At 43.8% G+C, this 15,422-nt stretch overlaps 2 protein-coding genes and 1 long non-coding RNA gene across 3 annotated transcripts in view; 1 reads left to right on the top strand and 2 right to left on the bottom strand.

Annotated features, from left to right (window-relative positions):
• The window catches only part of LOC139373148 (radixin-like), a 30,800-nt gene extending 27,406 nt beyond the window's left edge, over positions 1–3,394 (top strand). The window contains exon 14 of the mRNA XM_071113294.1: positions 117–3,394. Coding sequence (XP_070969395.1) covers positions 117–281 — 165 coding nt within the window. The 3' untranslated portion in view covers positions 282–3,394. The remainder of the gene's footprint in view (positions 1–116) is intronic.
• A 1,872-nt stretch (positions 3,395–5,266) lies between these two features.
• On the bottom strand, positions 5,267–7,797 carry LOC139372261 (probable ribonuclease ZC3H12C). The gene is made up of 3 exons (XM_071112022.1): positions 5,942–7,797; positions 5,636–5,742; positions 5,267–5,502 (listed from the first exon to the last, which is right to left on the bottom strand). The coding sequence occupies exons 1-3, from the start codon at positions 5,944–5,946 to the stop codon at positions 5,267–5,269; spliced, it is 348 nt and encodes a 115-aa protein (XP_070968123.1). The 5' UTR covers positions 5,947–7,797.
• A 1,519-nt stretch (positions 7,798–9,316) lies between these two features.
• LOC139372502 (uncharacterized) lies at positions 9,317–12,687 on the bottom strand. Its single transcript, XR_011627462.1, has 3 exons — positions 12,633–12,687; positions 10,877–11,180; positions 9,317–10,679 (listed from the first exon to the last, which is right to left on the bottom strand). It is a non-coding gene; the product is annotated as an uncharacterized lncRNA (long non-coding RNA).
• Between the last annotated feature and the right edge of the window lie 2,735 nt (positions 12,688–15,422).

Genomic DNA, 15,422 nt, shown 5'->3' with positions numbered 1-15,422 from the left:
CCTTTAACACCACAAGACCCGATGACCTCCACTTAAAGGGCTTTGTTTAGTTGCTGGATGGCGTTAACTGGCATTGAGAGGTTTCAATCATCTCTCTCTACTCTCTCTTCCCCCAGGTGTTGAGCTCAGAGCTGGCTGAAGCCATAGACGATACCATGAAGACCCAGAATGACATGCTTCACGCGGAGAACGTGAAGGCCGGGAGAGACAAGTACAAGACCCTACGTCAGATCCGCCTGGGCAACACCAAGCAGCGCATCGACGAGTTTGAGTCCATGTGATCTGGTCTGGGTTCCCCCATCCGTCCATTGGCGACTCGCTTTTCGTCAAAGCAACAGGCGCTGTCCCTCCTACACTCCCCCCTTTTCCCCGTACCCATAACCGCAAAGGTTCCAGAGGGCACGGCCGCCACCGCCTCAAACTTTGCCAAAGCTCTGCCCGCATCTCCATCAGGAATCGCCCAATCGGGTGCAAGCAACGCTTTGCACCGTTCTGAACATGCTATTCTCCTTATATTGCAAAGAATACGTCTGTGCTTTGCTTTCAAATATCTAATACGGAGACACAACAAAAACCAAAATGGGGAAGATTGGATTTTTAAGCGAACAAGGCCATCGGAAGCTTTTTTTGTTGTTTTTGCCGGTAAGCTAGTATGCAATGCTTTAGTGTTACTGACTCTGTCTTCAGTTGAACGTATTGATGTTGTCTGGTACTTTCAAAACCGTTTTTGTTCTGATCTATGATTCTGACACGTTTTATTGAAGCCCTGTTTCTTAAGTTCTCTGTGCTCATTGGTCCAAGGCTGGTAGAGAGGCTTGTGTTAGTTATGGGATCGATCCATTCAGTTATGTTGTGAACAATTTCAAAACATTGAATTGTTTTAACAAATGAGCCTATGGGTAACAGGGTTGACGTGTTATGCCCGACCCACTCCGTCTCCTACCACAAAATGGCCAAAAAGAGTAGAACCAGCTCACCTGCTTTTACACTATCATTTGACTATTAGATGTTCAATTTTTCTTTTGGAGAAAAATATATTTAGAAAGGAATATTTTCAACATATTAAAGTGAGAGTTCAGTTGTCGTAACAGGGTTGACCTTTAAAATGAGAGACCAGGTTTTTTTTTTTTGTAAACTTAAAATGAATCACTAATCACATGAAATAAAGTCTTCAGAAATGTCTTCGTCAAAGCAACAAAATAACTATTGCTGAACAATGATGGTGAAAGCCTGGGGAACTGTTGATGTTAAGTGGGTTAAAGTCTTCCTGGAAGTCGGAGGCACGGAGAGGAATGTAGACTTTTGCCACTAAGTCTTTATTCATATAAAAAATCTGATTTATTGAATTTACCGTGGAGTCTATATTAAAGGGCACTTCATTGAAAAGAACAGGCTTTTTAAAATTCTATATTGATGCACCATTTCTACTTAAAATATCAAAGGGATGCAAAAAGGAAGTGGCTTTGTGGAACGGCCCTACTATCTAGACTGAGCATCAGTGCAAAGCCACTACACCAGTCTTGAGGAGAGGTGTGAGTCTTGATGAATAAGTTGTAGAATATAGCGAGATTTGATTTGGTGCTCAAGGATACATAATGTAGTAAAGCACATTTGGTCGGAGATAAGCTGATCGTATGATGAAGATAAGCTAATTGGTTAGGCGTGTGCGCGTAGGTAGGAAGAGAGTGAAAGCTGTTTGTTTAGCTCCTGTGAGCTGACTCCTAGTGTTTCATGTCCAGTCACCATAGATGGTTTTTACTGTCTACCAGCTCACAAAGGCCCAGGAAAGATGGACAGAGATGCTTAAGTGCCGTGAGAGTGCCAGTATGTCTCTGTCTCTGCATCGTAGTAACTTTTGAAGAGGTATACCATGGTCTTTCTGGCTGGAGAGCACATGAAAACGTCAGTCCTTGTCGGAGAAGAGATCTCTACCTCAATACTGTAACCACAGTGACTGACCCAATCAAACACTCAGTCTCAATCCCCTCCCACAGATTCTGAGTTTTGACTGTGGCTTGGCTAGTTCAGACTAGGAGGCGATGTTGCTTTATTGGTTAACATTTCAACCAAAATAAGAATGCTATTTTTATGCCAGATGTACTTTCAAGCGGTGACTCATTCAAGTGTCACTAGTGGAGACAATTGATCAAAAAATGTTTTACACGGTGGCCTCTTTGATACATCTACCTTTTGTTTTGTGTTACTAAAGTTTCTCTGAACTACACCTAAATTATCCAGAAGATCAAAGGTCAAGCAATCCAGCACCAAGGACGCGGCTGTGAGTCTGTATTTTCTGTAGTGGACAGTTGTGATACTGTGCAGTAGTGAGGTTGAGGACATCAGTGACCCAGGCTGTGTAGACATGGTGTCTGTGTCCTGTGGTAGTGGAGCTGGTTTGACTGGTTATTGTTAAGAGCTGTTTGGACACGGGACCTGCATCTGTCTGCTGACAGCCAACTGGGGCCAGAATAGGACAGTCATGTTTCTTCTCAGCTGCTGGACAGATCTGCTCACTGTTCTCTCTGCCACAGCTGTCAGCAGGATGGATGGAAACCCAATGGCAGAGTGCCACCAATTTAGGACTGTGAAGAGACAGACGGGTGCAGATGTCAGAGGTGAATGTGCCCCCCTATCTATTTGCTGTCATTAGAGGGACCCAACCTCTTGCCCCCTTTTTTTCAGACCTTGATCTTTTCTCACACAACCTTTTTACTCGATCCAACTCAAATTAACTCCAGTTTTGTGGATAAATGTTACTGATGCGTTTTGAATGAACCGGAGTGTTCAGTTTTTATTTGCAATCAGATGACGTGATTATTTGTTATGCTACACTAGATAGGTGGTTTAAGTTGAGATCTTTAAAGCCAGAGTTTTAATAAAATAAAGCACTTGTTTGGATCCGGAGGACACTGAAGGGGCTTGACCCAAACCTGCCTTTTTGTTAACCCAGTGAGTGTCCAAATATAGGGGTTGTATTTGCCATAGCAGGTGAAAAAAAAACTGTGCTTCCAACTGTTATTTTTTTGTAATGTGTTCCAAGATCAAACTATCTACCAGCATGCATCAGTAGCTCACTGGAGGTGAAAAGAGAACTACTCTACATGCCACCATCCCCCATATTGTTGAGTTGTGCTTTTCCCATTGGCTGAGCCTGTTAGCCTGCTTGTTTGACCTCCAATGAGAACCGTGATGCCTCTTTTGGAAACAGCGGTCATGTTTGCTGTTCAGTTTTTCCTTACGTTTATAAAACTAGTGTTTCTGTAAGATGGACACAGATGGACCTCAGTCCATTGGTTTCACAATAAAAGTAAAAAATTACGTTTTTGTTTACCAATCATTTAAACAAACTACATTTTATCTCTGACACCAGTAAAAGATATGTTTAAGTGATTTTGAATGTGTCAGTCCTTCTTTAGACATTAACCTCAAACAACACTGTTCATTCATGCAGGGCAGACAATTCCATCTTGATGCTTAGTGATAAGAACATGCAATGAGCAGTTGATGTACATTTTCAGATCTAAAGATTTTCTCACAAAAAGCAGTGTCATATCTGGTTAACTGCCACAAACATCTGATTACAACAGGAAAGGTCAAGCCAAATTAACCATTTAGTTAACTACAGTAATTGACTTTTTGTCGCACATCAAATATTTTGCTCATTGCCGTTTTTCAAACTTGTTCTGACAGCTCAACCTCGATGGAAGAATGAATTGTTGGATTAAACCATAGACATTGTATCTGTCCCATTATGGAGTCTGAGGTCACGGGTAGCGCCATTGCGGCCGTTTCCATTTTCAAGTAGTCAATTTTCTTTGAGTTGGCAAACATGGAAAGGGTACATACAGTCACCTAGAGTGTGTTTGAACAGGCATACAGTCAAGGTTGGTGATTTACTGCCACCTGCAGTTATGGAGTGTTTCCTCACGCGTATAATTCATTGGTTGACCCCTCCCGATGACCTGGTTGGAATTATGTGATCCTTAACCCATAGGAAGTCCCACCCAGCTGACTACTTCAAAATGGTGAAAGGTCTCCATGGCGCTGCCCATGCTAAAACAGGCTTTTGCGCACTACAGTCCATCTCTGGATGAAACCATGTCAGTCCGTGTACAGGGGAGTCAAATAAAGTATTTGGGGCTGGATAAAGGTGTGTCACACAGGGTTGCCAGTTCAATTCCAAATGTGATTAGTTATAACAGTGCAAATATGTGAAAAAACAAGTGGTGCAGTGCACTGGGACGGATCAGGTGGTCACAGGTTCTAATCTTGATGAGGCCGGAGGTTTGAAGCCTGGTCTGTTGGATTAAGGTTGATTTTTTTTTAACCCAACCTAATCACATTTGTCTCTGCCCTCAGAATTAGATGACAGGACAACTCCAATCTGTAGTAGAGTAAATGTTATTCTAGTACATCATGAAATTCTTGGTCTGGTGTTCTGGAAATTACAATGACTGACTATTTGCGTCACAGTGTAGGACAACTCATCACATCTGACTGCAAGACTGCATTACCAACAAAACAAGGACAACCAATTGTTAATGAAGAATACAAACCAAAACTATATTTAATAGGCATGGAGTTGTCAAGCTAATAGAATACAACAGAACTGATACATCAAGCTCAACAAAACAAATCTGATACAATAAGATTGAAAAGACACGAACACTTGAATAAAACATGGGTAACACTTTAAGGGTCCGTAATAAACAAAGTTAATTATAAACCATTCATAAGGCATTTACAAACAGTACACACCATTTATTAATCATCCTGTCAGTTTATTCTTTTACCAAGTACTCCTGAAATGTCTACCAATGTCAAGCCCCTCTTTTTGGGAGAAATGACACGTCACTCAATATGTATAAAGTATAAATAGCGCTCACTTTAGATTAGGGGCTTCAAAAAGACAACTAATGTTTAATTACAGACTATTAAAAGAAAGTGTTACCAAAACATGCATAAGTTTGCTGAACATGGTTCAGAGTATTACATGTGTCGTAAAGGCATGACTTTTTGCCCTCACTGACACAGTGCCAGAGAGAAGGTTCTTCGTTACAAAATAAAAAGGTTGTATTGTTTTTTAACCAACCCACTGCATATTTCAGGCAGAGGGACCTAGAGGGTCATCAGGAGACATAGGGAGGAAGTGAGAGAGAGGAGAGGAGTTTGGAGAGGGAGAGAGATTATTAACATACTTAATCCTATACAGCCAAGCATTAGCATAATGAACATCATACCACTTCTAGGCTAAGGCGGAGTCGTATCACTCCTTCCTTACTTGTCGTTGACAAACTGAGTACATGAGCAGCCGCTCGTCAATTAACTTCTTCCACTCTGGCTTCTCACAGGCCAGGTCGCGGTAGTTGTCGTTAGAGACGATGATGCCGTTGGACTTGTAGGCCAGCTTGACGATGAAACGGTCGTCACCCGGCGACCCTGGACCCGACAAGACGGAGTGAACACCAAGATCTTGTCCTTCTCCAGACGACGCAAAGTATCCTGGTCTAGACACACAGACAGAGACACAGACAGACAGAGACACAGACAGACAGAAAATTGGAGAACCGTGTAATCCAGTGAGCACTGAGGCCCATCTGAGAGTTCACCTACGTGCGTGTGTGTGTGTGTTTACCTGTGATGAGGGCATCAGGGCGAGACTGCTCTTTCTTCCAGGACGGCACAAATACAGTGATGTCACGGTGACCTCGCTCCAGGAACCAATCAACAGCCAGCTGGATGCTGTAGCAGGAGAACACCTTATTGCCGTGGCTACCAGAGACAGACGTTAACTACCTTACAGGCTCTAGCATCATATCAACAATATGTAGGTGACTTTGACAACAGTTACACAACTACCTTAACATAGACCAAGCAACGGGCTACAATGGAGGAAATAGGCATTGTGTGTTTTCTGTAATCATGGTGCATAGACCCTCACCTCATTGCCACGTTGCTACCGTCCAGGACGACGGGCCGCAGGTTGTCCTTGTCCCCAAGGAGGAGGTCTGTCTAATAGGGGGAGTCTGACCTCCCCTGCTGCGCCTCCACATACCCACAGGTAGAAGAGGAGGAGCAGGAGGATGAGGGGGCGGGCTGTGAAGCTGTGGACCCAGTCAGCTGTTGGTTTGTCTCTGCCTTTACGGCCCAGTTTGACCAGCTCTCCCAGTATGTTGTTGATGAGTGTGTACGGTCCCAGCTTGGCCAGCACCAGCTCCTCTGCGTAGCCCAGCTTCAGGGCAAACTCCAGCTTGGACTGGTGCTCCCTCAGGGCTTCCCCGGATGAAGGCTCCCCCGACAGAGGGTCAGGAGGCCCCTCGGACCCCAGGTTCACACAGGGAGTCCTGTGTTGGTGGATGTTTGGATCAGGCACACCTCCATCTAGCTCAGATACGGACACTCCTCCAGCCGGGTTAGAACCAGTGCTGTTTCAGGCTGAATCTGGGTCACTGTCAAAGCCAGCGCTCTCCTCCCTCTCCTTCCCCCCAGGCGTGGGCAAGCTGCAATTTCCACTGCCCTCGCAGGCTGAGGCCTGACCCCGGAGGACCACTCCCACCACTTCTACCCCCGTCTTACCGTGTCCACGTGAGTGAGTGAGAGAGAGGTTCAAAACAATTGAAAGAGTATTTCAGTGAGTAAAGCCAAAAGACCAGTTGAGTTCCATTACACAAGGCTTGACTTCAGTTCAAAAACAATAGGGAGGGAATCCATGCTCATAAAATGTCTCGTTAAAGTTTGAATCTCACGAGACATACATCTCATACACACCTCTGGGGTCAGTAAACTGATGAGAAACTTCAACAGGCTTGACTCTATCGACACCTGGGAGATTCATTTCTTGGCTTTAGTGAGAACAGGTAGACGGATCTGTGAGCTTCACCCGAGAGAGCAGAGAGAGAGAGCAGAGAGAGACAGAATAATTGAATATACTAAACTAATGATCCTCCATAAACCAATATTTTACATTTTGGACAAATTGTACTGCAATAAATACAGATCTTGACATATGCTCTGCGACAGACTGCTGTCTTACAATACTTCCCATATGTTTCCTATGTTTTCATAGTAAATAAGGCCATGTCTAGGCTACTCAAACGCTGAACCATATTTGGTTGTTGGATGTGACTAGCTGACCTGAGCCGAGCTCCCCAGCAGGGCACAGATTGGCTGAGACAAAGCGGGGTGCGATCCTGGGGGTGCCCTGTCCTAATTAAGAGGGGCCAGCCACAGCGTGCCACCTCCCGCCCAGCCCACGTCACAACACATCAATCTCAGGGGAAACAGAGGCTGCTCTGTTTAAACACAAATAGCCGTTATGTGTTGGGCTAAGGCCCGACTCCCCCCGTGCTTCAGGAGCATATGGTTCCTCCCCTGAGTCACTCGTTTGAACAGTAAAGGAACAGGAAGTAAATCAATAGAAACACTCAATGGTAACAATGGTAAATAAACTGCCATTTTCAAACAGGGGTTTCAATAGATCTCTTGTATTGTGAAATGGATTTGAAGAACCCCAACCTGGATGGGCACTATAAACAACTGCATATTATAATTTCACAAGAAATAACAGTCAGTGTATAGCCCACGGCATCATCATTTAGTCATAACTGTGCAACAATGTGGCTACAGGGCATCATCACGTTGGCAGATACATCTGTTGAGTCTGCAGCCTCTAGCCTTTTAAAGGTTTCCTAAAACCTCATCTAAATGTTTTCATGTCTGCTAAAATGTAACATCCCTTTAAAGGTGTCATGGTGGGGTGGGAGGATGGGAGTGTGTGCATTATATGAAAGAGGGCTGCTTAGCAACATGGCCCAGGGTTGCTAGGCTGCAGCGGTTGAAAGAATGTCCCCTAAAAAATATTCCAAGACAGATCCAGAGCTGGAATAATTTAGTATTCTGTGCACAAAAGGAAGACCTGGGGAATAGGGGCCGCTCAAGTGTGTCTGACTGACGTTCCCCAACAATACAACTGCCAGTTGCACTCTGGGTCACCTCCGGTGCAGCCATTGTCGGGTTGGTGCTCTGAGCGCCCGCCGCCTGTCCACAGCCACAGAAGGGGGACTGGGTTGTGTTCTGTAGGCGACGAGCCTCTCAAAGCAACAGTCCTCCTGATGGGATGCAGAACATGCAGTGGAGGGTGTCCGGCCTGCTCTGAGGCCTTAGCTCATCATCTTTCAACGCGTGTTCTCCAGATGACCTAGTTACCTGTTAATAAGGGGAGAGATGGACGGCAGAGATTTGAAAAAGACTTCGGTCACAAAGAGAGCAGGGAGAAAGGGTTTCAGTGTCTCTCTCTCTCTCATCATCATCACCCCAGAGGCTCCCAGGAGCTGCTTCAGACATGCAGATAATCCAATGTCGACAAGAAAAACCAAAACGCTGTTACAGAAATCGTATGTTGTGTAGCCTACAACCTTTTCCTTGGAATAACGTAGCTCATTATCAGTGACAGCATAACTATCAAGCTGTGTGGACTATGATGTCATGCCTTGTTGGACAGCCGCCAGGCTCAACTGCCGTTTCATTCGATAGCATCTTTCAAACATCAGCCCAGAGTCCCTCCTCCTAATATTGGCGGTCCATTCATTGATTAAAGCACCGAAGCAGTAGACTAATGAATATGTAACACAGGGCTTTGGGCTGGGAAGACAGCGGTGTGTGGGATGGGGGGGGTCTGGGTGTTCCCTCCTTGGCGTTGGTGGGGAAGGGGGCTGTCTGCAGAGCAGGGGCGAAAATCTGATATCAACTTTGGAGGGGACAATTACATTAAATTCTCTCAAGAGCAATTCCCGAGGGGGACACCAAAAGTAGTGCTGTAACACAGTAATATGTTAAATGTATATTGAGGAACCATAATCACTACTACTGGATAATTGATAGGTACAGTAGTTAACTGAAGGGTTGTCCCAACTTGTTAAAATGTTTAAATCATTATAATACTACTACTAATAATAGTTATAGCAGTGTTCCTTATCAGTCCAGTATATATGCAGGTATTTGTATTTGCAACCAGCAATACCAAGAAAGGCCAGTAGGTGGCAATGGTACTGTACACTGAATGGGTGCAGTTTTCATAAATACAATGAACATGATGTGATCTCATCTAAGACTCTCCATTGAGAACTATCACAAAGTTGGTCTCCGTATTGAATTGACCTTTTTATTTGACTTTCTCTGATGCATTAATATAGTCATTCAATATGTGCCATTGGCCTGAGCCTACTACAATAGCTTTACAAGAACAAAAACCTCAATAAGTACAGTTCTAAAAGTGAATGAGCTACTTCAATGAATAACCCAAATAAATCAACCAAAATATCCTTCAAAAATACTTATTTATTGTTCAGTCAGTGTCTCAACTCTTCAAACAGCAGCTATGGACAAGTATGTCACACTAAGTATGCAATTTTAAATAAAATAACATCAAATAAATCATTAGTAAGTGTACTGTCATGTACTAAAAACTAACAAACAAAAGAACAAATATCATACTATAAACAAGGTGTGTGTCCCCTAGTGTCCCCCCTGGTGTAATTGCAAGGGGTCAGTGAAATAAAAAAGTATAATGAAAGTATTCAGCACAAGGATTCAAAAAAGGTTGAGAACCACTGCTATACACACTACTGAACAAAAGAACTGAACATACGTTTGCAGGTTTCAATGGATCCAACAAATTGCTGGCAGATATTTTCCCTCAAGACTATCCAGCCTGTCATGATTTACTTTACAGATAACTACGGCGTTCAGTCTCTCTTGGCCCATGCTAGCCCGTAGCCAAGTCTTTAACATGCGGAGTGCATTGAAACTCCTCTCAGCCTCACATGAAGACATTGGCTCCACAAACAAAATTCTGATCAAACAACCCCTCGCACCTCCACTGGAAGCCTTCTGAGGACCTCTGCTGCTACAGGTGTATTTGTTGCAAAAGAGAGGGATCTGCACTGAAAGAGAATCTATGTTCAGCTCAGGGTACTGATCTAGAGACTCATCCAACTCCCCTGTGAGAAGCGCTCTTTCCAACTTTTGCAGGACGTTTAGACTTTCCTGGTAAAAGCGGTCGCCAAACTGAACCTCCACACCATCCAACACTTAAAAAAATTCTGCCCTATAGTGATCCACTGCTTTGCCAGCAAAACGTCTTGAGTGTGTCTCAATGGATTCAATCCATGTTGTTGCTTTCTCATACAGTGCAAGGTAGCTTTCGTCATTTCTACTGTTTACCCCACGTGCTGGATAACTGGACACTGATTGGATTTAGCTGGTGTGCTGCGACAGTTACAAAGTGGCGGTGGGTTTGGCAGTTTTGATGTGCTGTGAATTTTTCAATGGCTTTTCTCCAGTTCCTAAATCCTGCACTAATGAAGGCAGCATCTGCTCTTTGGCCAAAAGATGGCTGACTTGAAAACCCTTGGCTACACTGAAAACACAACACTCCTTTTACTGATGGATTATAATGTAGCCAGGGGAAATCGTGAAAGCATCTCTCTTGAAACGTCAACACTCTGTTGGCAAGAGTTTGTGGTTCTACAAATTGTTTGTGTGGCTGATATGGTTTTGTCCCATCACGGAGGTAACTGTATAGTGCTGCTGGCAACAAGGGTGACACCTGGTCCTGCCGTGGCTGTGACACTGTCCTCTGAAGTCTCTTTCCCTTTCACCACCCTCACCGACTCAGTCTCCTAGAAAATAAATAATGTGTTTGCCATACCTACCAGTACCCAAAACTACACAATTAATCACAACAGCAATACCATTGTCTTAAACAAATCTTAGTTCAGTCACCAGTTTAAGTTGAGAGGCATGGCATTTTCAAATTATGTCCCTATTTAAGTCTAAAAATGAGAGAACCTTTCATAATGTTGCCAAACAAACTTACCTGAGACTCCCTGTCCCTGCCCATCTGTCCCCAGCTCTGCTGTCTGTGTGCTCTCTGTACCCAGCTCTGCTGTCTGGCACACAGACAGCTCTGCTGTCTGTGTGCCATCTGTCCCCAGCTCTGCTGTCTGTGTGCCATCTGTCCCCAGCTCTGCTGTCTGTGTGCCATCTGTCCCCAGCTCTGCTGTCTGTATGCCATCTGTCCCTAGCTCTGCTGCCTGTATGCCATCTGTCCCCAGCTCTGCTGTCTGTATGCCATCTGTCCCCAGCTCTGCTGTCTGTATGCCATCTGTTGCCTGCTCTGCCTAATGACAGCATTGTGAAACATTTCCATTAGCATTTCACTTCTTTCTAATGAACATTTTATCAACTAGTCTTTGAGATATTAGGCTACTAGGGTTCTTACTTTGCGTTTTGGTGTACTGAGAAATACTCTGATGTCCGTCTTTTTTCTGCCATTTTTCTACCTGGCTGGCTACACACACAGTGTGCAGGTTATTTACAGTAGGAGATGGGCATCTATCATTCTAGATGGACTTCGATCTTAAAGGTTGCTAGCTAGTCAGCTAGCAAATGTGACACGGATTGCAGTGACAAGGGTTGACAGTTGGATTAGTTCACAATTTACACAACGTATGCTGCAACCTTCTGTAAGTTTAATATAGTTTGTTTCATATTGGCTGGCTTCCAACAATAGCTGCATTTGCAGAGCTAGCGAGCACCAATTCCGTTTCTGTGGTGTTTGCTATAATCTTTGATATCTTCAGTTTATTCCAAGATCGGCACACAGGTACTTCAAAGTGCCCTAGCGACAATGTAGATTTTGCAACGAGACCATTAAAGATATTTAGAAGAGAGTGTAGTTCTGTTCAGTTTATCGCTAACCTTATCACAGGGACTTCGAAGCACTTCAGCTGCATGCTGATCTTGGAATTTATTTTACCAGGTAGGTTGACTGAGAACACGTTCTCATTTGCAGCAACGACCTGGGGAATAGTTACAGGGGAGATGAAAGAGACAATTGTAAACTGGGGATTATTAGGTGACCGTGATGGTTTGAGGGCCAGATTGGGAATTTAGTTAGGACACCAGGGCTAACACCCCTACTCTTACGATAAGTGCCATGGAATCTTTAATGACCTCAGAGAGTCAGGACACCCGTTTAACATCCCATCTGAAAGACGGCACCCTACACAGGGCAGTGTCTGTGGGGTATTGGGATATATATATATATATTTTTTAGACCCGAGTAAAGAGTGCCTCCTACTGGCCCTCCAACACCACTTCCAACAGCATCTGGTCTTCAGAAGCAAGCCAGCAGTGGGATGCAGGGTGGTATGCTGCTGAATTAACTGACGATAGCAAAGATTCCATCTTTGACGACGCCACATAGCTCTGCAAATTCAGCTATTGTGTGCGAACCCTGCCAACATAAAACATCGCTATGGTGCGATTGACTGGAGTAACCTCACGTTAGTTACGTGCATTGAGTGCCTTTCAGACGGTAGACACGTACTCTGTTACCTTGCCAGCTAAGGAACACTACATTGCATTGCTAGTTTCTCTCATTGACTCAAATAGCTGCTAACACTGGTTTATGTTACTGTAGCTAGCTAGCAAACATCAGCTAACCACTAGCTAACATAGAGAGTGACCTGTAATTTAATGAAGACTGGTGACGGTTAAAAATGTGTCTTCTTGTATTGAGTGGTAGAAGTAAAGAAATATCTAACATATCCTTTGTTTGAACTACTTACTGGAGGTCAGGCACCAACGACAGAGTCTCAGATTCCCCACACACGCAGAGTACCTGCATCATGTGTCAGTACTGAGCGCTGGGAGGCAGTGGATCAAACCATTGTGAGGTAAAGGGCGGGGGGTCTCAATCTTTTGAAACTTAAAAACGCCCTAAGTGTCTATAATCAGCACAAGTGCTTTCACTGCATATTATTAATATTATTGGAATTACATAGTTATGTTTACAGTGATATATTGGGGGGGGGACAAATCATATTTTTCCAGGATGGGGGGGACGCTCAACCGCCCCCCGCTGCGTCCGCCCAGCCAGACAGAGTCAAGTGACACTAGGATGAGAACATTCTCTTCTTCATCCTAAAAAAAAAAATCACAACATTGTCCCTTCCCCATCTCATCACTCATACTCCACCACCCAGCCAGTGAGAATGTTTCTAGTACCTTCATCTCAGTGGACCAGTTTTTCCAGTCATGCTCATCCAAAAGTATTTTGAAGCAGAGCAATAAACAAATGATTAACCTTAATTTTAAAACCAAACTATTATCAAACTGGCCAAGTCTTCAATAGCGTCTTAGAATTTAGAACGAGGCCTAAACCACAGACATGAAGCTTAGTTTGATTCTCATTCACTTTCAGAGAGATTATTCCATCAGAGAAAGTAAGAGGAAACAACTGTACTCCACAATAACCTAAATGACAGAGTGAAGAGAAGAAAGCCTGTTCAGACTAATAACCTAAAACACAAGGCCAAATCTACACTGGAGTAGTTTACCAAGAAGACAGTGAATGTTCCTGAGTGGCCAAGCTACAGTTTTGACTTAAATCTATTTGAAAATCTATGGCAAGACCTGAAAATGGTTGTCTAGCAATGTTCACAGAATGAATGGGAAAATGTTGCACAATCCAGGTGTGGAATGCTGTAGGAGAAAGACTCACAGCTGTAATCGCTGCCAAAGGTGCTTCTCCAAAGTATTGACTCGGGTGTGAACATTTAGGAACATTTGATTTCTGTATTTCATTTTCAATAAATGTGCAAACATTTCTTAAAACTGGTTTTCACTGTCATTATGGGATATTGTGTGTAGATGGGTGAGAATTTGTTTATATTTAATCAATTTTGAATTCAGGCTGTAACGACAAAATGTGGAATAGGTCAAGGGGTATGAACACTTACTGAAGGCTCAGTATATCTAGGTCAAATTCAGACTTTCCTAATAGATGATTCTTTTCAGTATGAAGTGAAGCATAACTTGCTACAATCTCCTCACGATGTGTTATTTTTCACTAAACTGTAAAACCAGAATAAACTAAATGTTGAAACGAAAATGTGCACAGTCAGCGTCTCAAAACATACACCCTCTCGTGCTAAAAGTCCCTTAAAAGAGGCTGTGAAAAGACATTTGCCCCAAAGCCCTGTGAGAGCCCTATAAGAAAGAGAAACCTGTCACCAGGTGTGGTGAGACAACGTGTAAAAGGTGACCACTCCACTGGTGAAGAGACATGCCCTTGGTCAAACATAAATCACTACAGATTCCAAGGAAAAATAACACATGAAGGCCTAATTGGGTACAGCTAAATACTTGTTTTCTTAAAACTCTTAGAATTCTGTCAGAAGACATTTGACATAAGCCTATTGAAATGCTGCATTGAAACAGACATGGTTTAATGGGAAAGATTGCCTAAAATAGTTAAGGCCTAATATCTCCACTTACCCTGACCTCAGCAGAACATCCAACAGCCAAACAAAGCAAACCTCTTTAGTAAAATGTCCTTAGGGAGATAACTTGGTTCATTCCAGCATTAGAGAAAGCTTTTGGAAGTTCATAGATCCCTGCTCAACAGATGTGAGCAAAAAATTAAGTATTTCACATTCCAAACACTTCCTACTCTTCAAAGCCAAAATCCAAGGATAGTGTGTTGATCATAAGGCCCAGTTTTTTTTCCAAGCCAGTCAGGCAGGTTGAACAATGAGTGGCTCAACAGATGGAGCTACAATGTCGACCATTCCTCGGATAGACACTTGTTGCCTGGCTTCACCAATGGGAGTGCAGTGACCTCACAATGAGACACACAAACGCAGACAGGCAGACGCATATGAACCCATTCTCCTATAGGCATGCGCAGACAGACAGACACACAAACAGACAGGCAGACGCATATGAACCCATTCTCCTATAGGCATGCGCAGACAGACAGACACACAAACAGGCAGACGCATATGAACCCATTCTCCTATAGGCATGCACAGACAGACAGACAGACACACAAACAGACAGGCAGACGCATATGAACCAATTCTCCTATAGGCATGCACAGACAGACAGACACACAAACAGACAGGCAGACGCATATGAACCCATTCTCCTATAGGCATGCACAGATAGACAGACAGACAGACAGACAGAGACAGACACACAAACAGACAGGCAGATGCATATGAACCCATTCTCCTATAGGCATGCACAGACACACAAACAGACAGGCAGACGCATATGAACCAATTCTCCTATAGGCATGCACAGACAGACAGACACACAAACAGACAGGCAGACGCATATGAACCCATTCTCCTATAGGCATGCACAGACAGACAGACAGACAGACAGAGACAGACACACAAACAGACAAACAGACACATATGAACCCATTCTCCTATAGGCATGCACAGACAGACAGACAGACAGACAGAGTCACTCTGAAAGGCTCTTCCCTTGTGTGACCAATGAATCAACGGGGAGGTGTATGGCCAATAATAGAAGCAGACAAAGGGAGCCATGCAGGCAGCTGCAAC

The sequence above is a fragment of the Oncorhynchus clarkii genome, chromosome 18, assembly GCF_045791955.1.
Source record: "Oncorhynchus clarkii lewisi isolate Uvic-CL-2024 chromosome 18, UVic_Ocla_1.0, whole genome shotgun sequence".
NCBI lineage: Eukaryota > Metazoa > Chordata > Actinopteri > Salmoniformes > Salmonidae > Oncorhynchus > Oncorhynchus clarkii.
Note: the sequence above shows the minus strand (reverse complement) of the source record. Positions and strands in the feature narration are given on the sequence as shown.

Bases quoted from the DNA above. Each gene is read 5' to 3' on its own strand.
- LOC139372261 (XM_071112022.1), bottom strand. The intron at 5,503-5,635 runs GTAAACACACAC...TGTCTAGACCAG, and splicing joins CCCTGATGCCCTCATCACAG to GATACTTTGCGTCGTCTGGA.